Genomic DNA, 24,880 nt, shown 5'->3' with positions numbered 1-24,880 from the left:
GAATTATGATTTGAGGCTGGCAAAGTTTGACCTCTGGATTCTTGGAAGTCCTCCTTTTCTTTCCAGGATCAAACAGTCCTCTTTTCATTAGACAAATCAACTCTTAGAAGGGTCTTTTATAATAGGCATGATCACCTTGATATAACCTGTTTCAGAAATATGGTATTTGTGTTACTGGTGAATAGGTTCTTGTCTTATTGCAGAAAGAGTTCAGAGACAAGACATGGAAGTCCAGAAATTAAGGCAAGAATTTATTAGATGCACATTCCGTAGACAAAATGCGATCTGTCTCAGAAGACAGAGTGCCCCAGGCAATGGGATCATCTTAGAAAGTGAGAGTGGCCCTAGGGTGTGAGGGCCTAGTTTTATGGGCTTGGTAATTTTGTATGCTAACAAATAGGGAGATTATTACAGCTATGTGGGGGAAGGGGAGGTGATCCCCAGGAATTGGGTACCTTGCCCACTTTTTTGCCCTTTATGGTTGGCTTCAGAACTATCATGGTGCCAATGGGTGTGTCATTTAGCGTGCTACTGTATTACAATGAACCTATAATGAGGCTCAGTGTCTACTGGAAGTAGAATCTTCTGCCATCTTGGTTCTAACCAGTTTATGTCCTATCCTCAATGTCTGTGTCATTCTTTTAATGGTTGTGCCCTGCCACCTTCCCTCTTGTCTCATTTGCAATTAACATTTTCTTGCAAGTTTGTAGCAGGACATTGAAAACTCCTATTATAATTGTGGATTTAACTTTTTCTCCTTGTTGTTTTATCCATTTTTGCTTTGTGTATTTTGAAGCTCTGTTATTAAATGCATAAACATTTAGGCTTACTTGTTATCTTGACTAATTTACTCCATTATTGTTATGAAATACCTTCTTATTCCTAGTCATGTATCTTTGCTCTAAAATCTATTTTATTTCTTAGTAATAAAGCCCCTCCATCTTTTTTTTTTTTGACTGATGTTGATATGGTTGTTCTTTTTTTTTTTTTTACAACTTTTTCTTTTAACCCATTTTGTCTTTATTTTGAAGTTTGCTTTTGTAGTCAATATATAGTTGACCTTGCCTTTTTATTCTGTTTTCTGCCTTTTAATTTCAATGTTTAGGCCATTTACACTTAATTTGATTAATGATATGTTAAGATTTTGTTGTGATCTTGCTATTTGTTTTATAATTGTCCCATCCATTTTTATTTCCATTGTCCATTTTTTTGGGCTGAGTAAATTTAGTGATTTCCTTTTATCTTTGTTGTCCTACTGGCTAAAACACTTTGTTTTGTTAATTAAATGGTTGCTGTAGGCTGTATACTACTTTTCTTCAACTTACCACAGTCTACCTTAATTGTTATTATACTATTTCCTATATAGAATAAGACCTTTCAACATTATATGTCATTTCTCCTCTCCTGGGCTTTAAGCTATCATTGTCAAACATTTTATTTATAAATGTGTTATAAAAGCCAAAAAACATATACTTTTTTGTACAGCAGCCTCAATACATCTAAATAATGAGAAATATGTCTTATTGATCATGGTAGTTACTATCTCTGGTGTTCATTCTTTTGTGTAGACATATATTTCTGTCTGTTAATATTTTCCTTTTGCCCAATTATATTCTTTAACATTTCTTATCATGTGCATGTGCTGTTGTTGATTCCTTCAGCTTTTAATGTATGAAATCATCTCCATTTCACCTTATTTTTAAAAGCTGTTTCTACTGGCTATAGAAGTTTATTTTGAAGAGTTTGAAATTTTCTTTCAGAAATTCAAAGCTTTTGCTCCATTATAGTCTGAATTGCTTGCTGCCAATGAGGATTCTTCTGCCATCCTGTTGTTTGTTCTTCTGTACAGAAATACGTTTTTTCTCTCTGGGTGTTTTTACAATTTCCACTTTTTTCCCTGATTTTGAAAAATTTGATTATATTGAGCCTTGGTGTAGTTGTCTTCATGTTTCTTGTGCTTGAGGTTTTGTGGGAGTGGTGGGGTGGTCTGTGAATTTAGAGTTTCAGAAACTATGGAATATTTTTCCCTATTATATTTGCAGATATTCTCTCCTCCTTCTTCAGGGACTCCAATCACACAATTTTTCACTGTCTTTTTTTCTACTTTTTGAACATATGGTATACAGTTATAACTGTCTTAATGCACTTCTCTGCCAATTCTAGCATCTGTGTGAGTTCTGCATTGGTTTTGATTGGTTGACTTCCTCATTTTTGGCTGTGTTTTCTAACTTCTTTGCATGCCTAAAAATCTTTGGATGTTAGGTGTCATTAATTTTTCCTTGTTTATTGAATATTTTTGTTTTTTTATAAATATTCTTGAATTTGGTTCGGAAATTCAGTTAAGTTACTTGAAACCAGATGTACTTTTATTTCTTGCTTTTCTCATGTTAGGCAAATGTAAAGTAGTATTCGATCTATGGCTGATTATCCTCTACTGAAACGAAACACCTCTGAATTCTCTACTCAGTACCCCAGAAGCTTTCCCAGCTTTTTTTTTTTTTTATAAGAACAGGCACTATTTTTGGTTGTATGTGAATGCTAGGCATTGTTTCCTTTAGTTATTTCAGGTGTTTTTTTTCCTTGGCCTGGAATAATTTCCACGCGCGCATGCGCACACACACGCACGCGCGCGGGGACGCGCGCGCACACACACATGCACACACACACTGTTGATCAGTATGCTGAAAACCTTAGGGGATCTTCCGCACATCTCTGAGGGTTTTTCTTTGTGTAATCTTGAGCACTAAGCATTGACCAAGCCAAGACTGTGACTCAATATGTTCTTCCAGTTCTATGTGTTCCTTAAAAGTATTCTAGCCTTGCTGACTTCCTCATCACAGCATTTCTCCATCCCCACCCGTTCAATCTATCTCATCTTTTCCTCTATGCTTCCAAAACATCTTGTGTCCACTCCTGTTAAGAAACGCGACACTATCTTGTAAAAATACCTGTTCATTTGTCTGTCTCCCTTGAAGGAAAAATAGTTGATTTGTACATTGCTATATCCCCATTACATACTAGGACTTAACAGCATTTGCTGTTGGATGAATGGGACGGAATTCTCAATCGTTTCAGTAACTCCAAGATAGAAGTGCTTTCCTGGAATCTGGGAGGCCAGTGAAAGAAACAGGTATACCAGGAAGTCTCAAACAAGATTCCAATAATGAGTCAAGTATCAAATGCTGTGAGTTAATGAATCAGTTTCCTGTTCTAGGCTATTCACACTTATATACTTGTAGTATCAAATGTTAAATAAATATAATATAGAGCATTTCATGTTTGGTAGTAACTGAGAGTTTAAAAAAAAAATCCCTCTCCTCATATCAAAGTAGCCATCCTCTGTTTGACACAGTTGAACTGCATTCTTTGTGGGCTCTTAAATTATGTTGGACAATTTCCAGAAGGTCTTTGCTCTTAAGATAAGCCTTCACCCCAAGAGCTAGATTATTATGCACCAGGGAGCTGAGGAAGTATGTGGAGGGCGGTAAGTAGAAATGGGGATTGTATAAGCCTCTCTGTCTTCTGAGCAAGGCTAACCTTGAAGGCTTAGACCCTGTGCTGTATCCGCTCTTGAGAATTGTTGAAGCTTGTTTTTTTCTGATAAAATACGGGCCATATTTTAATTTTTTTGAAATCTGTTTTTTAAAAGGCTCTGAAGCATCTGTCTGTAACTGAATTCATGTTGACTCCACTGTTCTCCCTGTGGCTGTTCCTAGTTCTGTGAAACTCTTGTTCTTTGTGCTCAGACTATTCTCTCTCTGAAAAAATATGCTGCCTCCTTCTTTAAATACTTAGCCTAGAAGCAGTTATCTGGCTACCATCTCCTGTGAGCGTGTTTCCTTTCAAGAAGGAAGCTAATGATAATTAAAGGTCTTGGCCCTTGTTCTCTGGGTCTACTACAAAATAGTCTACTACAATGTTGTGACCTCATTTGGTGGCTGTGTAGTTTTTGCCATTCCTGGAAAATAGCTTTTTATACTTCATGTGGGAAATAAAAACAAATTAAATGGACACAGATTTCAGGCAGTTTAAAAATCACTTTATACGGGTTAAGAGAGGCTAGTCTTCAACTATACTCTTAATTCAGGATTAAGCCCCAACCTTCAAGATGCTCATTTGATTGTGGCTGTTTCTCAATGTGTTCAATATCATTAGGTGTACTTAGTGACAGGTTCTGAAGGAAAAATCCAAACAGATAATGAGGAGCACCCCATCTTCATGTAAGCCAATTGTTCTAGAGAGAAGATTAATTAAAAGAAGTGGTAACTTAGTTTAACCTGAGCCAGGCCAAGCCTCCTTATCCTGAGTTTAAATCCCTGCTGCATTTTTAGACCCCCAGATACAATATAGAATTCTGCATTGACTAAATATCTCCACTATGAAAATGAGTTGAAAATTACTTTTGGAGCTTTGAACTAAAGCTTTCACAATAACAGATGTTCTTTACTGAAACAAGCTCATTTCAACCAGTGTGTTTAATCATACCAATATTCATGAATTAGAGTAAGTATGTTTTCAGTCATACACATACATACATATATTCCTTTTCACATTCTTTTCCATTACAGGTTACTACTATACTTCAATTGAAAATAAATTTTAAAAAGAGTAGGTATGTTTTACAGTGAGAGGGCTGGGGATAGTGGTAGAGGAAAGTGCATCCTATAACTTCCTCTCCCCTTATACCCATTCATATATCACACATTTTCCCCTTTTTATGTTTCACAGACACACACATGATGGGAGTTATGCAGCCAGGGCAGTCCTGGTAAGGACTGGAGTCCAGCTTTGCAGCACATTTCTGTAGCAGTTGTGACAAGCTTTGATTAATAACCCAGTTGACAACTAAATTTATCTTGTAGCAGAGAATAGGATTGATGGAGAAGATGCTTCGACTCTCCCTATCCAGAAAGTCACCTCTACAATGGGGACAAAGTTTAATAAGGAAGTTTGTGGATGGAAAAAATATATATGACTTATTCATAGTCACCGTTCTGTTTTTCTTTGTCCACAGAGACTGAAAGAATTAAAGCAACGGGAATTTGCTCGAAATGTATCTTCCAAGTCTTGGAAAGATGAAAAGAAACAAGAAAAAGCACTTAAGCGACTTCATCAACTGGCTGAGTTAAGGCAACAGTCTGAATGGTAAGAATTAGAGGTGCCTCAGGTGGTTCAAAACTCCCTTCAACTTCTGGGGAAATTTCAGTAATAAATTTATGTGGTTCACTGTAATAATGTAAACAAATTATAATTAACAGATATATCTTAAGGCAAATGTTCCTAATAATTAAAGATTGGTAAATTAATTACTTTGACATCTGTTTTCCCCCCCAATATTGTTAATTTACTATTTTCTTTGGTGAAGTGATCCAAGAATGATTCTAATATTTTAGCATTTATTCTATCCATTTGATTCATATGGAGATACATAGGTCTTTATTTTAAGTTTTGTAATAATAATTTTAAAAACCACAAATAACAATGCCTCTTTTTGAGGAGGAAATAAATCTTCTGTACATTCCTTTGTACACACCTGAATCTAGAATAAATGGTACTATCACTATCTGGATGACAAATAAGATGTAATTAATGCAGTTAAATTTACCACGCAGTGCAGTTAAATTGATAATTATAACAAGCATTGCACTAATACATTCTTGTCGCTGAAAAATGGCAGTTTTATATAAACTTGGAACTGCTGAATGTTTCAAAGTGAGGAGATTGTTACCTGGAACTCAATTAAGTTTGCAGACTGTGATTTGTGTTCATACGAATCATAATGTAGAACACTAATGTAGCTAATTAATGTCGTTGACAGCAACCTGGTGAATTGTGAAATTTTTTGCTCTATACCAGAATTTAAGCCCCAATTGTTTAAATGAAAAACAGTATACAATAAGATTGGGAGTGAATGACTCAATTATAGTAGCATAAAATGTTAGACCTCATATTTACTCTTAAGAAAATATTTATTTTTTAGGATCAATTATGAGTAAAAGCATAGTTAGTGTTCAGCTTGCAAATATTCATATATTTGTACCATTATCTTAGAATAATTTAATTAGCTTATAAAAAGACAAAAAATAATCATATTAAAAATAAATGGGAAATTTGATATAAAGAGAAAAGGTTGGAAGACCATGTATCCAGAGGTGAGGTTTATTTCATTTATTTCTTTTTCTGTTTTTTTTTTTTTTTTAATGAAAGTACTGGGGATTAAACCCAAGACCCCATGCATGCTAGGCATGACCTTTACCAATAAGCTATACTCCCACCCTCAGAGGTGAGGTTAATACAGAAATGCATGCTCTTATGTAGCATACAATCATAGAAACAGGCCACATATTTGGTACTGAGCTTTGTACCTGCCAATACAATAAGGATCTTAAAATACATTTTTCAAACACATCGTCAATAAGGTATCAGACAGTTCTTGTCAAAACAGAACTGAGGAGGAAAAGTCTAATGGTTATTAGGGTAGCACACAGGAGAAAATGGACGGAGGATGCTCATTCCTGGTTGGTTAATTATGAGATGCAAAAAGTCAGATTATAAAAACAAGGTAAGCCTTAACACAGAAAGACACCCTTTAGATACATTCTCTATGGCCAAAAACAGAAAACCTGAGTAGCCTTAATACATATAACTTTGGTTCTTTTGTTACTATGAAAGTTATCACACTTCTGCATTTCTCCTCACCCATTCCATAGTTTCCTTTGGAAGAAATAGACAAAAGATCAGAGGAGCCTTGATGAGGATGCCAATGATGGGGATGATGCTTTTGTTTAAAAGCTCTATGTTTGTAGAGCTACCCATTAAGTGTCTTCCAAATTAAAAGAAATTAAAAGATATATTCTCTGGGGGTTGAGCTGTCCCTCTGGAATTCTTACTAACTAATCAGACACAGACCTCTCTAGGTCCTGATCTAATCGTATTTTCAGGGAAATGATAGGCAGGTATTCAGTTTTCCAGATTCAGAACTTGAAAGTAGGAAAATTATTTCATTCTTTTTCTATTACCCACCATCTGCCCTCCAGACAATTGTCCTCCCTGCTTAAGCAACTCGTGGCCTAAGGGAAGTTACTTAATAGCATCATTAAATATTTTCATTTTGGCAGCTGAAATGACAAATGAAAAAAAAATCATGTTTACTTTATCCCCTGGATAACCTTTCTTTGTCCTTTATTCTCATAATAAGGGCTTCTGAGTAAGACGATACAGATAACAGGAAGCTTCTTCCATGACCCCCTGGAGGAGAGAGGTCAATTTACTGGTAGTCAGAATATTTGAATCAGATTGATAAAAAAAAATGATGACAGGAAATTATTAATGGATCTTATAAAGGGCAGTCAACTTTAGCCAGCTCTTGGGTAATTCAGCTTAACCTGGTTCCTCAGCAAAACCAATTATTTTACTGTGGGAGGGAAGAGATGTACTCTGTAAACTTCTACTATGTGTAAGTCTTAGTGTAGTGCGTCTTGAGATGGACATTTTTTCAAATTTTAAAAATTTTGGGACCACTGATTCTGAGAATATGAACTTCCTTATATAAGAGCTGGATAATGTGGGCTGTTAGAAAATTGTATCATGTTTTTGATATGCTTTGATTCCCATTTGGAAAGTATACTTCTTGCACAAGAGAGAATTAAATTGAGTTACCAAGAATTAGAATTTTTTTAGAACCATTGGAATGGACAATTCATTAATAAGAACTAAAAGGCTAACGAATGTCATTTTTTAATTATAAATAAAAATAATTAGGTAAAAAATACAGAAAGAAGCTAAAGAATGTCCTAGAGGAGGGAATGAAATCATAAATGAGGATATGACTGTAGAAAGTAAACCTTTAGTTACGTTATAAGGTATAAACTTGTGTTAACATAATAGAATTTAAAATACCACAAAGATAGAAAACTAGAATTTTCAAAAATAATAAAAAGAAATTAGATTTAAGATCGGGAAAATTAAAATTTATAAAACAAAGAGATAAAAAGTTTAAAGCATAAGCATGAGGTATAAAATATTAATAATGAGGATGAAATGTTAAACTTGTAAAAAAAATAATCATAAATGTAGATTGAGTTGAAATATGTGAGCAAAAACTAAATACAAGAAGAGCAAAATGTATTATAGAAACCATAAGAGCAAAGAGGTTTGGAAATATTTGAAAGAATATGAAAGGTAGAAGCTTATACATATTAGGAAGATAAATGGTAAAATAAAACAGCAATACAGAAAAGAATATTTTGACTAACATAAATCAAAGCAAGAAAACGCACAAAACAGTGCCAGGATAATAAATGACAATGTTATTAAGGAAAAAAGTAGAGAGAACATAAAAATAATCAAATATCTGCCTCATAATGGAACCAGGAAGAGTAGAATTGTAATACACATACAACCAGACTTTTGAAATAGTTTTTGCTAAATTTGATGCAGATGATATCAGATTGATTGAAGTTCCTGGAGAAGGTAACTTAATACAGATGCATTGCTCCTTCTTACTCTACAAATATGGAAAAGAATCGCTTTGGCACTGAGGCAAAATTCAGTGCTGCAGAGGTTTCTGAACCTTATACTTTTATTCCCAGGCTGCAGGCACTTTTTTAAAAGACTGATAACTATAGTAAATCTCTAGGCTTTCTATTTTCCTTTATTTTTGAAAGAAATATCTAGTAATCTGTACACCATCTTGGAGTGTTCCTCTCCTTTCCTTACATTAAATATGCCTAAATGCTCTCTCTAAAGAATATCAAAATGATTCAAAAGCAGAGATTATTGTGATGAGTAATAGGAAAGTTTTCACTAGGAAAGAGTAACAGTAAGAAACAGAATACACTTCAAAATTTTTTCTAAGTTTAGTTTTCCACAAGATTCAAGGAAACAGGACAACTCTAAAGCTACAGGCATTATTCATGGAGAGAGGACAATCTAAAATTATTAAAGACTGGTGGCTAAAATTACTGTTTATAAATTAAAATCCATGAGGGTGTGGTAAACAGAATGGACCTTGTTAAAATTGAGTCAGTAAAATAGAAATTAAAAATGAAATTTTTTTCTGAGCTAGAACAAAAGACTGGAGATACTATAGTACTAAGATAAATGATAAGACTGTAAAGGTATATTCAGGAGAGCAAATAAATTTAATATATAAATTCCAGGATAAGAAACTAGAACAGGAAAGAAGCAATAATCAGAGAAATCAGAGAAGAAAGTGTCTCTGAACTGAAGAAAGTTGAATTGAAAGTGCCCAGAAAAAATTAAGCAGAAGAAATCAATCTGTAACAATGGTCTGGTAAAATGTTATATATGTAATTATGTATTATATAAGTAAATTATCTTTTACATACACATAATTTACTGGATGTAATAAATATAACAAAGCATATAAATAAAAAGGAAAATTTATAAAATCATACAAATGCACAAGTAGATTTGTTTCAATATGAATACAAGGAGGCTAATTAAATATGTCTCTGTAATATTAAACATACAAAGACAGTGATGCAAAGCACATGAAATTTGATGGACAAAAGGAATATGGCATCAAAGTTCTGTGATAGTTGGCTGAATAGTTAGAAGTGAAGGCAGTTAAAAAAGAATTTCTCAGACCAAGGGCTCAGAAAGGATTACATATAATATATATATAATATATAAATATATATATTTTATTGAAGTATAGTCAATTTACAATGTTGTGTCAATTTCTGGTGTACAGCACAATGCTTCAGTCATACATTAACATACATGTATTCGTTTTCATATTCTTTTTCACAAGTTACTACAAGATATTGAATATAGTTCTGTGTGCTATACAGTATAAACTTCAGTATCTGTTTTATATATAGTAGTTAGTATCTGCAAATCGTGAACTTCCAATTTATCCCTTTCCACCCCCTTCCCTCCCTGGTAACCATAAGTTTGTTTTCTATATCTGTGAGTCTGTTTCTGTTTTGTAAATAAATTCATTTGTCTTTTTTTTAGATTCCATGTATGAGTGATATCATATGGTATTTTTCTTTCTCTTTCTGGCTCACATCACTTAGAATGACATTCTCCAGGGACATCCATGTTTCTGCAAATGGCATTATTTTATTCTTTTTTATGGCTGCATACTATTCCATTGTATAAATATACAACTTCTTTATCTAATCCTCTGTCAGTGGACATCTGTCAACAGACATCTAGGTTGCTTCCATGTCTTGGCTATTGTACATAGTGCTGCAATGAGCATTGGGTGCATGCATCTTTTTGAATTAAGGTTCCCTCTGGATATATGCCCAGGATTGAGATTGCTGGATTATATGGTAAGTGCATTTTTAGTCTTTTGAGGAATCTCCGTAGTGTTTTCCATAATGGCTGCACCAAACTAAATTCCCACCAGCAATGTAGGAGCGTTCCCTTTTATCCACACCCTGTCCAGAATTTATCATTTGTGGACTTTTTAATGATGGCATTCTGACTGATGTGAGGTGATACCTCATTGTAGTTTTAATTTGCATTTCTCTGATAATTAGCAGTATTGAGCATTTTTTCATGTGCCTCCCCATTAGAATTTAAGCTACATGTGGAAAAAAAATCAGTTGGTTTAGTATTATTTAACAAATGATATAAAAATCTAAAATAGAAAAAAGCAAACAAAAACACATCAAAGAATATGGACAAAAAAAAAGAAAGAAAAGAAAAGAAAGTCAGCTCAGAGCAAATGATCAGATAAATGATGTGATTTGTATCACCTTCCCTTCAATAAGGTTTGTTTTGTAGTAGGGATTTTATAGGTAGAAGATTAGAGATAATTTTAATCTAAAGAGTGTCCTCCCTTACATGTATTGCTGTTTCCAGTTTTCTGATTGAATTACTAATTAAGCTCAGCAGAATGAATAATCTTTAAAATCTGTTAAAAGATAAAACATATATGCGAAAAAGGCAGAAGGAAAATATTTTGGTGAGTAAGAAGCTAAAAGAAGATTTCAGACTAATCGGATTCTGAAGATTGAGACGGCTTGTGTGTATTACTCTATTATAATTAGTCTTATTAGTGACATGTCATAAATAAAGAACTAACCACCACTTCAAAGAGACACAAACAGGAAGGAGTTTTAAAACTGAGGAAACAAAACTTATAAAATGCTAGAACTTTAAACAAAAAAGCAAGTAAAAGATTATGTTTATACTTTGGAAGTGACTTTTAATTCCATTTAATTTCCTATTTAAATGAAGACACTGATTGGAAAACCCTTTACAAAAGAATGTTAAATCTATATTCTAAAGACTTAATAGGTTCTGAAGGATGTATTGTAATGTAAATACAATACTTTATTTTCTTTTGCAGCACTTGCATAAGATATTCACCTGCTATTGGTTTTTGTTAATCTCAAAAGAATCCACTTAAAGATGCATTTTAGAATAGCCACTGTAAAACATAAGTATACTGAGTTACATAAGCACAGTGAAATGGTTACATCACAGTAGACATGGTTCATAAATAGTAACAGAACCCATCATAGAAACACTATGAAATGTTCACATATAGATAAGATTCCAAATCTGACATCTTAATCATTTAAATGTTTATTGTATTTACAGTATTTCTGGAAGTGGACCAGCATACAAAGCCCCCAGGATAGCCATAGAAAAGCAACTCCAGCAAGGAATTTTCCCCGTGAAGAATGGCAGAAAGATATCATGCATGAAGAGCGCACTTCTCCTTAAAGGAAAGAATCTCTCCAGAAGCATTTCCGATAAACAGTGGTCCACCACTCCAAATCGACACCAGCTACAAACGGACAGACGTTATTTGTTTGGAAATCGGGTACCACAAACATCCTCAGATCTCAGCGGTGCAAATCACAGGACCGGAGTATCATTTTCTTTCTCCAAAAAAGTGCATCTGAAATTAGAATCTTCAGCATCAGTTTTCAGTGAGAACACAGAAGAAAGCCACGACTGTAACAAGTCGCCCGTCTATAAAACAAAACAAACTGCAGAGAAGTGCACGTGCTGCAGGTTTGCAAATGAAGAGACACGCCTCTCTAAGGAAAAAGATAGAAACATCTCACCAAGCCATCTGGAAAGTGTTGTACACAATACCTTCACCATAAGCTCTCAGATTTTGCGGCACAAAAATGACTCTGTTGATGAAACACTAGAAGATTCGATTGACATTCATGCTTCATTCAATAAAGCTAACATTCGTCTTTCGGATGTGGATTTTACTCCTTCCAGCAGAACAAAAGAAATCAGAAATACATCGAAGAACACTTCAGAACACTGCATTAATCACTCATGCCAAGGAAATGTTTCCTCCAGCTTACTGAACATTTACAAGCACAGTAATGCCAGGATATTTGAATGTGTGGATGAGTTTCCATCACGAGAGCCAAGTGAACAAAGCAGTGCATTGCATCTGAATCGAAAAGAGAAGAGAGAAAAAGTATTAGATAAAACAGAAAGAGTTAGCAGAAGTGTACAAAGGCTTGTAAGAGAAGCATGTCCGCATGATGTGAAGTCCAAACCACTGCCTTTTCTCCACGTCCAAAGCAAAGATGGCCACACCATTCTCCAATGGCCTACGGAACTGCTTCTCTTTACAAAAACAGAGCCCTGTATCTCTTATGGCTGCAACCCATTATATTTTGATTTTAAGCTTTCTCGAAACAGGAGTGATGGCAACGATCCGGAGGACTTCAGAACAGAATTGCTGAAAGAGTCCTCGGAAATGCCAACTATGCTAGAGAACCAAGTCTCAGGTTTAATCGAAGACCAACAAAAATTGATCCAAGAAGATAATAAGTCTCTGAAACCAAAGATGACACTAGCCAATCCAGATTGGGAAAATTTCCAGAGAAAATATAATTTGGGCTCCAACAGTGCTGAGCCAGATATGAATGAAAATAATTTTAGTGCAAGCGATTTGGAAATGAAAAATCCTGAAGTGCCTGCTTACCTAGATCTCGCTCTAAAGAACTGTGTAAGAAACAGTAATGATAGTGATAAGGAACTTAAGGAACCTTCCAGGACCCATTTGCAAAGCTGCCAAAGGGTAACTCTAAACGATGCAAATGAGGGCCTATCTTGTTCTCCTTGTGTCTCTAGGACTAAAAAGCATACGCTGATTTCCAGTGATCTTCATTTAGATTTTGAAGATGAGAATCCCTCCACCTGGAATTCTAGCCCTTACCCTCTAAGGGGCCACAGTGACCACGAGAAGGACCTCGGCGTAATTTTGAATAGTGACCGAATTGGCGTGACCAGCAGTGTTTCTGGTTGTGGAAGAGGAAATTACAAGAGAAGTTCCCCAAAGTTGTCTCTGAATAAACGTTCTAGCCCTTCAGACACATCCCCTGGCAGGACATCCAGCTTGAGAAGTACTTGTTCAAATCATAGGTCCGGTGGTCACGGCAGAGGGAATTTGCTCTGCTTTTGTAAAAGAGAATACAACTCAGTTGAAAGGCACAAAAGGAAACGTCGAAAGCACAGCTGTCTCTGCTTGTCTGATGAGCTGGCAACGAGCGAGTCCCCACAGTCTGAAACCCAAGGAGCTAGGAGCTGCGAATTGTGGGAATCAGTTAAAAATGAAAAAAAATCAAAACATGGATATGGTCACTGCAGAGAAAAATATAAACTGGGCAAAAATCAGCAGGGTCTAGGGCCACAATCCAAGAGAACCATCCACTGTGATTCCAGCGCACAGGTTTCCGGTGCTGGAAACAGTGAAAACCCACCTCATTGCCAGGCACCTCAGCACAGCAGATTGGGCTCTTACTCAAGAGAGAAAATGTCTCACTTAAATAAAGGTGAAAGAAGTCAACAGTCTTTGGACAGTCCTCTTGTTTGTGATCTGGGAAAAGTAAAGCCCATGCAGTGTGACTCCGGGAATCGCAGCCGTCTTCTAAGGAACTCCTCTAACCGCTCTTTAGAAACCACAGAGCTGAATGCTGTAGGAGGAGAGAGGACCGCCCTGACAGCCAAGAGCCTATTGGAAAGAGTACAAGCCAAGAAATGCCAGGAACGAGCAACTGATTTTGAGGTCTCTTCAGACTGTTGTAAAAATCAGTCAGAGGCTCATTCACAAATCGAATGCACACTTCAGTTTACACCACCGGGCTGTACCAGACTAGCATTGCCTTTGTCTGAAAAAATACAGAACCCAAGAAGAAGAAGAAATGAAGAAGGCAGTGCAACACAAAGAACTATTGAGAAAGTCAGAGTTGAAAGTTCACAGACAAATAATTTCACTGTTTTAGCAGACACTGATTGTGATCGTTATCTTTCAAAAGGTATCATTCACATAGTAGCTGAGTCTCAGTCACCAAACATGAAAAAGAACCCAATGACAAAAGAACAATCAAAATGTTTAATTAGTGAGGTCCAACCTTTTATTCAAAGCTGTGACCCAGTATCAAATGATTTCCCTGGTGCTTTTCCATCGAATAGACATATTGGTGTTACTGATTCAACAGAGACCAAAGAGGACCAAATAAATCTAGACTTACACGATGTAAGCATGCATATGAATCATGTAGAGGGGAATATCAGCTCTTACTATGACAGAACTATGCAGAAGCATGACAAAGTAGCTGATGAATTAGAAGTGTGTCGTAAATCTCTCTCCCCACCTTTAATTCAACAGCCCATAACATTTTCTCCTGATGAAATGGATAAATACAAGCTCCTCCAGCTACAAGCCCAGCAGCACGTGCAGAAACAGCTCCTATCAAAGCATCTTCGAGTTTTGCCCGCTGCAGGGCCAACTGCCTTTTCTCCGGCTTCAGCTGTGCAGACAGTTCCAATTCACCAGCATGCGTCTATCACCACCATCCACCACACGTTCCTGCAGCGTTTTGTTTCTGCTTCCCTAAATTCCCATAGCAGTCACCTCCCTATAGCTCATCTACATCCTCTTTCGCAGCCACATTTTAATCCATTTCCGTTTTCACCTCTGACGCCCACTATCATCCCTGCACACCCCACTTTCTTAGCGGGTCATCCCCTGCATTTAGTCACTGCTGCCCCCTTCCACCCATCTCACATAACTCTCCAGCCCTTGCCCCCTGCAGCGTTTATCCCCACCTTGTTTAGCCCTCACTTTAACCCAGCTACTGCTTCTATCATCCACTTGAATCCTTTAATTCAACCAGTGTTCCAAGGTCAAGATCTTCGCCATCATTCCTGCTCCAGTCAGATGCAACAGTTAAATGGAGTGAAAGAGGCCTTAAATGTGTCAGCTCACTTAAACTAATAGGTCGTAAAGCCCCTCTTGTGGATAAATAACACAAATTGTCGCTGCCTACAAAATGATATATCTCAAGTTGTCTGTCTGATTACTAGAAGATTTAAAAGAGTGGTGCCAATTCCAAATGTGACCAATAGAGAAATATGAACTGAATTGCGAATACTGAAATAGAAACATTTTAAGAATTTATTTTAATTTGTGAAAATAATAGGACAAATTTAAAGTAATTTTATGGAAAGGTAGAGGGAAACATGTTAAAGGTCTGTTTTAGATGAGTTCTCATATAATATAAAAATAGAAAACATTTAGACAGATCATTGATATCTCAAAGAAAATTAAATGGAACATAATACCCTATGTTTTAGGTGTTTGGTGAATGAATGAATGAATGAGTGAATGCTTGGTTTTATTTATCAGATAATAACAAAAGGTCAGTGAAACAAACTAATCATGTATTAAAATTGGTTCTTATGGTTAGCTGTTGACTAGTTTTCAATCAACATAAACTATATTTTCATAGGAAATATGAGACGGCAAGAAATTTTCTGACTAATTCAGAATGAAAACTACTCTTCAATGCAAAACAATCTTATGCAGATTGTATTGTTGAGTTTCTGTGAAAAATTGGTTTAATCTTCGTTTCACACACTTTTATGTCAAGAGAATTTTGTAATTGTAATAATCCCCAGTACCTGAAATTAAGAATGTTCAATTTTTGTATAAAAAATATAGAGAAGGTATCATTAGTATTTGATCATGCAAAATAAAAATAAAATATACTCAATGTTTTGAATATATTGGTCAAACTTCTAAATATTTCAGATACTAAAATACTAAATTTTCTTTATTCTGCTCAGAAATCTTACTGTGTTCAGCTAATATATGTATAACTGGAGAGGTAAAGTTTTGGAAGTGTCTTAAATTCTACATGACATTTATTGAAAAAAAGATCTTAAAAAGTATTTGGTGTAGTTTATTCAATTGTACTAGATATTTATAGAATACAGTGAATAATGATGGATATTATCGCCATTCATGTAATTTTTCAAATGATTTTAAACATTCGTTCAAAATACTTTTGGGTCCACAGAATTTGCATTTCTTGCATCTATATTTCTAAATGGCCCTCCAGTTAGGTTTATTATTTTATAATCTTGAAAGGAAAATTTTTGTGATTGCACATTCCCCATAAGCACAGGTTTCACAGAAGATCAAACTAAACAGAAATGGAGGCAATCAGTCATCATCACTGTGTGGGTGATGATGCCAACTCATCTACCACTAGGAGAAGAGAAGGATGTCTTATTCAGCCTTGGATTCAAAGCGAAGAGAGCTAGACTTACTGAAGGCCTACCATGCATCAAGAGTCAGGCTGAACACTTGGCTGACATTACCTCATTGAATCTTCACAACTGAATTTTGAGGTCAGTATTATCATTCCTTTGTACAGATGGGGAAAATGAAGTTGAAAGGTAAAGTTCTTGACACTTGCAAGCAGTAGGACAGGACATCTTGGATGCTGGTGAGAGAGAGATGGAGGGAGAAAAAGAGAGAGAGAGAGAATAAAGTGAATTTAAATTTTTAACGTAAAGAAAAGACGTAGTTTCCTAGATAACACCATAAACTTGTGGGATGGAAATTTGACTGGGGTATGGCAGTGAGAAAGTCTTAACTTGTCTAAAAGGAATAGAAGAATAGAGAAAGGCATCAAATCACAAGAAATTCTATACTTACGTGGAACTCCATAAAGCTGATTGTAAAAGAACTTTGATAAATATTGAGTGAAATAAAAAAAGTGAAATAAATGGAGTATTTCTTATAAAAATAGATGAAAAATGTCCCAGCACATAAAAGGAAGAGTAACATGAATGACTATTTTCTAAAACGGATTACAAAGCTGACACAGACCCAAGACAGAGTAATTATGGGAACTCACTAGAAGTTGTATGAAAAAGATAGCACCTAATTAATTTTTGTAATTGTCTTGGTGACAATTTAATTTCTCAGAAGGTTAGAATAGAGAACCTCTACTGGGCACTTAATTTTAACTAACAAGGAAAGATTGATATGAATTGATGGCATGGAAATGACTATCTTGTATTATTAGTGATGAAAATGTTCACTGATACCACAAGATATACTACCTTGGACTATGGGAAAGCAGACTTCACCACTTAAATAAAAGATGACTTGTACTCCAGGGTAGGAAGTTATAAAAGTTGTAGAATCACATGAAAAAGCTACAATTACAAAAGATTCCAATGAGGCAGAAAAAATATAGTCCTTTAAACAATCCAATATAAACCAAATGAGGAAAACATTCAGAGATTGTTTAAGTGCGTATATTTATAACCAGAAGCACAATAGCCATGAATCAAAAATGAACAGAGGTTAGCTTACTGCCTTTTTAATAATCACATTTACTGGGAAAATCAAAAGAAGTAGGCTTTTGCTGCTTCTTACTTCTAGGGAAGACGATTTAATAATAATCATTTTTAAAAAGTTATGTTTCCTAAATCTGATTGCATTTTGCTTTCCCTGTTAGGGAGAAAGTTCTTCAAAGTGTAAATTTTAGAACCAACATGGGTAAGAAATTTGAAATATACAGATAAAATTACTTCCTGGCCACTTCAGATAAATTTGAATCTTCACATTTAGAAGAATTTTACCACAGAATATTAAAATTGCCTGAAGGAGGCCTCAGGACACCAATTGGCCTTAAGAAAATATGCAGCATGGAAAAGAAGTTAGAACAAACATCTCTATTAATAAATATTTAATATTTAATATAGGTATTACTGATTTACAAGTTAGCATATTTACAGATAAAATTTTAAGCAGAATGTTTAATGAAAATGAAGAGACAATCACTGTTAACTATAGCAGGTATACTAAAAACAAATAATACAGAATAAAAGTGTTTTATTTCTCACTTATTCACTTTATTTTCTTTCTCATTCAACATATATTTATTAAGGGCCATGTGTTATGCATTAATCTATTGTTGTGGATATAATAGTAAGCAAAACTAACAAAAAATAATGCCATAATATAATTTAATTCTAAATGAGTCATGCAGACAAAAGCCAGAATAGACAAGTGAAATAATACTATGTCCGATGATGATAAATACTATTGAGAAAAATAAATAGGAAAAGTAAAGATGCTTGGATGGCAGTAGTGGCTAAAGTATAATTTTAAATAGGGTAGTCAGAGGAACTTTTGCTGTGAAAGTAACGTGAAGGAATTGAGGGAAGTGAGCATTCCAGGCTGGAAGACCAGCTTTCAACAACCTGTTGGGTGTGCTTGTGATGCTTAAGAAATAGTATGAGAACACTATGGCTGAGAGAGAAGGTTTCAGAGGGAGAACTACAGGAGATAAGGTCACAGAAGTAATAGTGGGGCAAAATCATGTGAGATCATGTTGACCATGACAATGACTGGCCTTTATTATGAGATGAGAAACTACTGGGTAATTTTAGCAGGTAAGCAGCATAATTCTTAGATTTTACGAGGGTCACCCAGTTATTGCATTGTGAATAATCTCTAAGGGAGTGAAGATAAGAGTAGGGGGACCAACTAAGACATTGAAATATTTCAGGCAATAAAATGCAGTGATATGTGCTCAGTGATAGTCTAGTGGAAATGTTGGGAAATGGTGAGACTCTGGATTTATTTTGAGGGTAGGGCTGAGAAAATGTGCTTCATACTAGTTGTAAGGGGTAAGATAAAGAAAGAGATGACATAGTCGTTTTTGCCCAAGGGACTAGAAGGATGTTAACTGAAATGGGGAACACTGTGGGAGAAGCACTGTAGGAGAGGAGGATCCATTTAAATATTCTGTTTGAGGTGCCTGTTAAATATTGAAGATAAATAGAGTTGGTGGTTGAAAATATGAATCTGAAGTTTGAGCAGAGGTGTGAAAAGGACTTTCAGGAATCATTAATATATAGAAAGGATTTGAAGCCATTAGCCTGGATAATATCAACAGGATTAGGTGGTGTAGACAAAAGACTACTTTCAGAGACTGAGCCCTAGATCACTCTAACTTTAAAAGCAGAAGTTGAAGGAATCAAGAAATGAGACCATGATGAACTTTCAAGTTACACAGGGAAAAAATCAGAACAATAAGGCAAATAAAGAAAGTGAATCAAAGAAGTGGAAGTGATCAACCCCATCACATGTTGCTCAGTCAAGAAGAGGGTGAAAACTTAAATGTTCCTTTGTTATCTTGACCGGAGACATTGTGGTGAAGGTGTTGGGGGCAAAAGATAGTAAAATGTGTGAGAAATTTTATAGGGAGACATTTTATGATTCTCTTAAATATCTTTATGGACAGTAGTCAGCACTGTGTGACGAATGTGCTTTTATTGTTACTCAAACAACTATACCCAAAGAGTGTTGAGGCCCCAGCTAATTTCGAATTGGAGGGAGGGTTGTAGAGATAGCTATAAGGCTTTGTGTTGTACTCTGTTACATTCAACCTTTCATAAAACATGGACAAAATCATGGAAGACATACCTGTCAGATAGGAGGCCAACACAAACCCAAGAGGACCAGGAAATGTAGTGAATGGCAAAATATGGTGTAAAAAAATGAATGTATCTTTTGATATAGTCTGATATGATAAATACATCTGTTCTCTATATTCATCAGCACCAGGTTTTTGCTTTTTGGTTTGTTTTGTTTCTGTTTGATTTGTAGGTTCCACATGTAAGTGAAATCATGCAGTATTTACTTTTTCTGACTTATTTCACTGAGCAAAATGCCCTCTAGATCCATCCATGTTGTCACAAATGGCACGATTTCACTCACTTTTATGGATGAATAATACTCCACTTTATGTGTGTGTGTGTGTGTGTGTGTGTGTGTGTGTGTGTGTGTGTGTACACACTACATTTCTTTATCCGGTCGTTCATCGATAGACATTTAGGTTGTTTCGATGTCTTGGCTATTATAAGTAATGCTGCTATGGACATGGTGCATATTTACATTTTTTTAATAGTGATTTTGCTTTCTTTAAGTGAATACCCAGAAGCAAAATTGTTGGATCACATGGTAGTTCTATTTTTAATTTTTGAAGATCCTCCATACTATTTTCCACAGTGACTTCACCCATTTACATTCTCACCATCAGTATATGAAGTTTCCTTTTCCTCCACATTTATCTCCTTTATTTTGATAACAGCCATTCCAACAAGTGTGAGGTGAAATCTCACTGTGATTTTTATTTTTATTTGCCTGATGTTGCACGTCTTTTCATTCACATGTTGGCTATCTGTATGCCTTCTTTAGAAAAAATGTCTATTCAGTTCCTCTGCCCATTTTTTAATCAGATTTTTTGTTTCTGCTATTGAGTTGTGTGAGTTCTTTATGTATTTTGGATATTAACACCTTATCAGATATATGAATTGCAGGTATTTTCTCCCATTCAGAAGGTTGCCTTTTCATTTTGATGATTTCCTTCACTGTGCAGAAGCTTTTTAGTTTGGTGTAGTCCTGCTTGTTTATTTTTGCTTTTTATTGCCTTAGCTTTTGGTGTCAAATGCAAAAAATTATTGCTAATAAGACCTATGTCAAGGAGCTTACTGCCTATGTTTTCTTCTAGTTTTATGGTTTTAGATCTTACATTCAAGTCTTTAATCCATTTTGAGTTAATTTTTTTGCGTGGTGTAAGATAGCACTTCAATTGTATTCTTAAAAAAACTTTTTTTTTAGAACTTGGAAAACAAAAAGACCATTTGTGGAAAACTATGGGTTGTTCTGGGCTACAATTTAAAACAATTATTGGCAAACTGAAGTGAGTCCATAAGTGGCAGATCTGAGCAGTTAAGAGACCAGATTAGTTTTAAGTTTTTACACTTCCAAATAACATGAGTTCTGTGAATTAACAAACACTATTAATTGAATAAAAGTTTAATTTTCAAATATTTTACAGAAATGTTGGGTTAAGTAGTTTTATTTCTTTACTTTGGCATATCTCAGAACATTTGACAAGCAATATCCACTAGACGTTTCCAGGAGAAGGATTGAATAGATTGAATTTCCAAAAGTGACAATAACTTTTTTTTTTTTGCCTATGGACCATCTCATGGAACTAATGTTCTGTAGAACAGACTCTGGGAAATGCCATTTGAAAAATAAAGAAACCAGTATGTGCATTCCAAAGAAAAGAACACTTGTGGAAGAAAAAAATAGTTGGGAACAACTTTCTAACTTTAAATATCTGAATAGCAGCACAGAGCTGTGTACCATGGAAGATCATATTTATTGTTTTTAGGGAAGAAAGTGTAAATACTACAAAAAGGTAGGTGTTGACTCAATGTGAAGAGGAACTTGACAAATTGAGTTATTTGTATAAAGCTGTAAAATCTCATCCCTCAAGTATTCAAGAACTTTAGCATATTTGGATGGGCAAAAAGCTTAAGGGTTTTCAGAATACTTTTCTAGAATTTTACTTATGATCAGTGACATATCCAGTTATTTTCTAGGATAATTTCCAAATTTCAGATGGTTGATTCTTAGGACTTAGTTTTGTATCAGCATTTTTCTTCTGATAATACTCAAAATATTCCTGCTATAGAGAACATTCTGAGCCATCCTCTTACTTTCCCCAAATTAGTGTGGGCTGAAACATCTTATTTTTTTTAAATTTTACCTAAGTGAAGCATATTTTGGAAGAAAATGAAATAGAAAGAATTCTAATTATGTATTGAATTCTAAAATAGATCTTTTTTTTTTTTTTTAAGAAAATTGCTACTGTGATGGGTTATATTTTCAGCTTTGTTCCCTTCTATTTATACAACTATTTGACAGTTGATTTTCAGTGTTAAACTCGTTTTATGCCATTGCTTGGTATTTATGGGATAATTCTCTTTATGGGATTATACTTTCACATTTGGCTCATTGAGGCAAGTTTTTCTGTGTCTTAAACTACAGTGTTTCATTAAAAACTGAAGATGTTTTAAGACTGAAATCTTTACACTCACAAACACACACATACACACCCTATTTATATATATATATATATATATATATATTTTTTTTTTTTTTTTTTAGAGATTAAGAACCAGTCCAGCCTTGATGGATTCAGAGGATGGTTAGACAAAATACTTTGTATGAAGAGCTATAAATTTCATTTACTTATTAATTCCCTTCCATATTAAGCAAGAAAAAACTGAGTTATAAAAAGTGTATTTCAATATTTCCTTTGAGTTCACCTTTATATTGTTTTAAATGTTATAAAATATAGAAAATAATTTGAATATAGGGAATTGTTTGGGAAGTTCCTAGTTCCCAGGGTTTTTTCCTTAGGCAGACATTTCACAGAATCATTCCCTGACATTTTTATTTCATTCACAGAAAATGGATTTGAGAGTGACTCCTTTTTTTTCAGTTTCTGCCAGTACTTAATAGAATCTCCCTGTTATCTCTGAATAGAAATATATTCAAAGAAACTAATCCTATCAAGCTTTCCCATTAAATAGAATATTTAATCAGTAAAATTACTCAGGATCTTATTTCCAGCTCTGGCAATCTCCTTCATGCATGAAGTTTTTGGTTACTTACAAAGTCCTCAATGATGGCAGCAGCACAGCCTGAATTTTACCATGATACTTTCAAGCTTATCTAAACACTTATGTATTTCAAGCATTTGGGGCAATAATTGGAGATGCTGGAGATGGTGCTACCCTTTAGAGTGCCACTTGGTGTCCCAGTGTTGTATGTGAATGAAATGTCCAGTTGCCCTCCCCAGGCTGTGTTCAGAGTTCACTGCCTTTTTGTCTGTGAAATAACATTGCTGACCATCTCAAACCAGTAGCACATTTTTCTACCTTCCCTAAACATTTCCCCATGGGTTTTCAGGAAGCTGGTTAAACTTTCTGAAGGAAAATATGTAAGTTATCAGATCCAAAGAATCCAAATCTCACACATCAGTTTGTGGAGCTAATGTACTTAGGAGCAAAACTGACCTACTGCTTATCTCTGGCCTGTCAGGGCTCCTTAAGAATTTTAATTTTAATTCTTTAAATTAGTGAACCATTGAAGAGAAATATGCTCTCGTTGGAAAATAGAATGAGCATTACAAAACAAGGTTATGAGTACTCCTATACAGTAATCAGGGAAAGAAATGACTGCCCTTTGTGTCTCAGACTGAAACTACTTCAATAAGATGGAAGTTTCCTACTAAAATATGTTTTCCTGCCAATAAACCTGCATCTAGAAGATTTTCAAAGGTTATCATTTCATTCCAGCAAAAACATTATCCATCTCTTCTATTAGGTAGACATTTGAAGGTGATGTATTGCTTTGGATTACACTATATTAAAATGGAAGTAGGGTCTGGATCAGTTAGGTTTAGAATAAGTCAATATTAGAGAGATAAGCAAAAGTGTTCTTTTTTTTTTTTTCCACTTTATGCAGCTTTTTATCAGAGGGAGACCTCCCAATCCACTTTCTTAAATCCCTTCACAAAGTCACCACTTCTTTTTGCACCCTGCCCACCTGCTCCACCTTTTATAGATTGTGAGAGCAAGACCATCTTGGCAGAAACGTAAGTCAGGTAAATTGGAAATATACAAAATGTGTGTGTGTGCATACATGAGTGTGTATAAATGAGTGTGTGTTCTTAATTAAAATACTTTTTAGTCTTTAATTATGGATCTTGATCCTTGTTCAAAATAATGTTTTTCAAAACATATCCACATATTGAAATAATCAACTTCCACCTTGCTGAATCATCAGTTCCTCTTATTTGAGAGATTAAAATAGTTGATAATGTAACCTGGTTAAGTACCTGTTTAAAACAAATTCTCACTTTAATTCTATTTGAAGTATTTACTTTGTAATTAACCTAACTGGATGATAGTTTGGCAATATCATACACAACCCAAGAATTTTATTTTGTATCCTCTGTACAAAACTTTTTTATTATACTGTGGCTAAGTAAATTGCACTATTTATTGTACATGCAAAGTAGCTTTTTTAGTTATTCAGTAAATTACTTGGACTGTAGTTCAATGCAATAATATTTTTTTCAATAAAAGGCTTAATGTGTTAAGGTCATGTGTGTCTAACAAAAAGCATACCAAAATATAAGTACAAAATCAAAAGCAAAATGGTATGGAAATATTCTGTATTTTACCCTGCTGACTTTAAAATACATTTAACATTTTATTTATTATTGTATAAATTTATATTATATATTGAAAGGCCGGGATTTCTTAGACTATTTCTTAAAATTTTAGTGTTATAAAATAAAGCTGTTTCCTCAAAGTGAAAATAAATATGACTTAAATTGTATAGATGTATTATTTGTTCAACTCTATTATACATGTACTATGTGAAATCTGTTTCTGTTTACTTAAAAAGCTGTGATCTAATATTTTGTAATGCTCTAACAAAGCTCTATATATACTTTCTGGACTAGATTCTCTAACCGATGATATAATTTAGACATGGGGGCAGTCTACCTCTTATAATAATTTTAATGTAAACTTTGAAAAATAATAACCCAAATAAGCTATGATTCTCAAAAGGACTCGACTCACTAGGGAATCTCTTTAATCAAGCATGACCAGTGGTGTGGAAATATGACTTGAGATTCCACTTAACTTCTACACCTCACAGTACAGAGCCCTCATC

At 34.7% G+C, this 24,880-nt stretch overlaps 1 protein-coding gene across 7 annotated transcripts in view; it reads left to right on the top strand.

Annotated features, from left to right (window-relative positions):
- The window catches only part of ZNF804B (zinc finger protein 804B), an 873,532-nt gene extending 848,994 nt beyond the window's left edge, over positions 1-24,538 (top strand). For all 7 annotated transcript variants that reach the window (XM_074367517.1, XM_074367515.1, XM_074367514.1 and 4 more), the window contains 2 exons: positions 5,015-5,145; positions 11,587-24,538. In XM_074367517.1, the coding sequence (XP_074223618.1) occupies positions 5,015-5,145; positions 11,587-15,241 (3,786 nt within the window). In that variant the 3' untranslated portion in view covers positions 15,242-24,538. The remainder of the gene's footprint in view (positions 1-5,014; positions 5,146-11,586) is intronic.
- The last annotated feature ends 342 nt before the right edge of the window (positions 24,539-24,880 follow it).

This window comes from Camelus bactrianus, chromosome 7 (genome assembly GCF_048773025.1).
Source record: "Camelus bactrianus isolate YW-2024 breed Bactrian camel chromosome 7, ASM4877302v1, whole genome shotgun sequence".
Taxonomy (NCBI): domain Eukaryota; kingdom Metazoa; phylum Chordata; class Mammalia; order Artiodactyla; family Camelidae; genus Camelus; species Camelus bactrianus.
The sequence above is the reverse complement of the archived record's forward strand: the minus strand, read 5'-3'. Positions and strand labels throughout refer to the sequence as shown.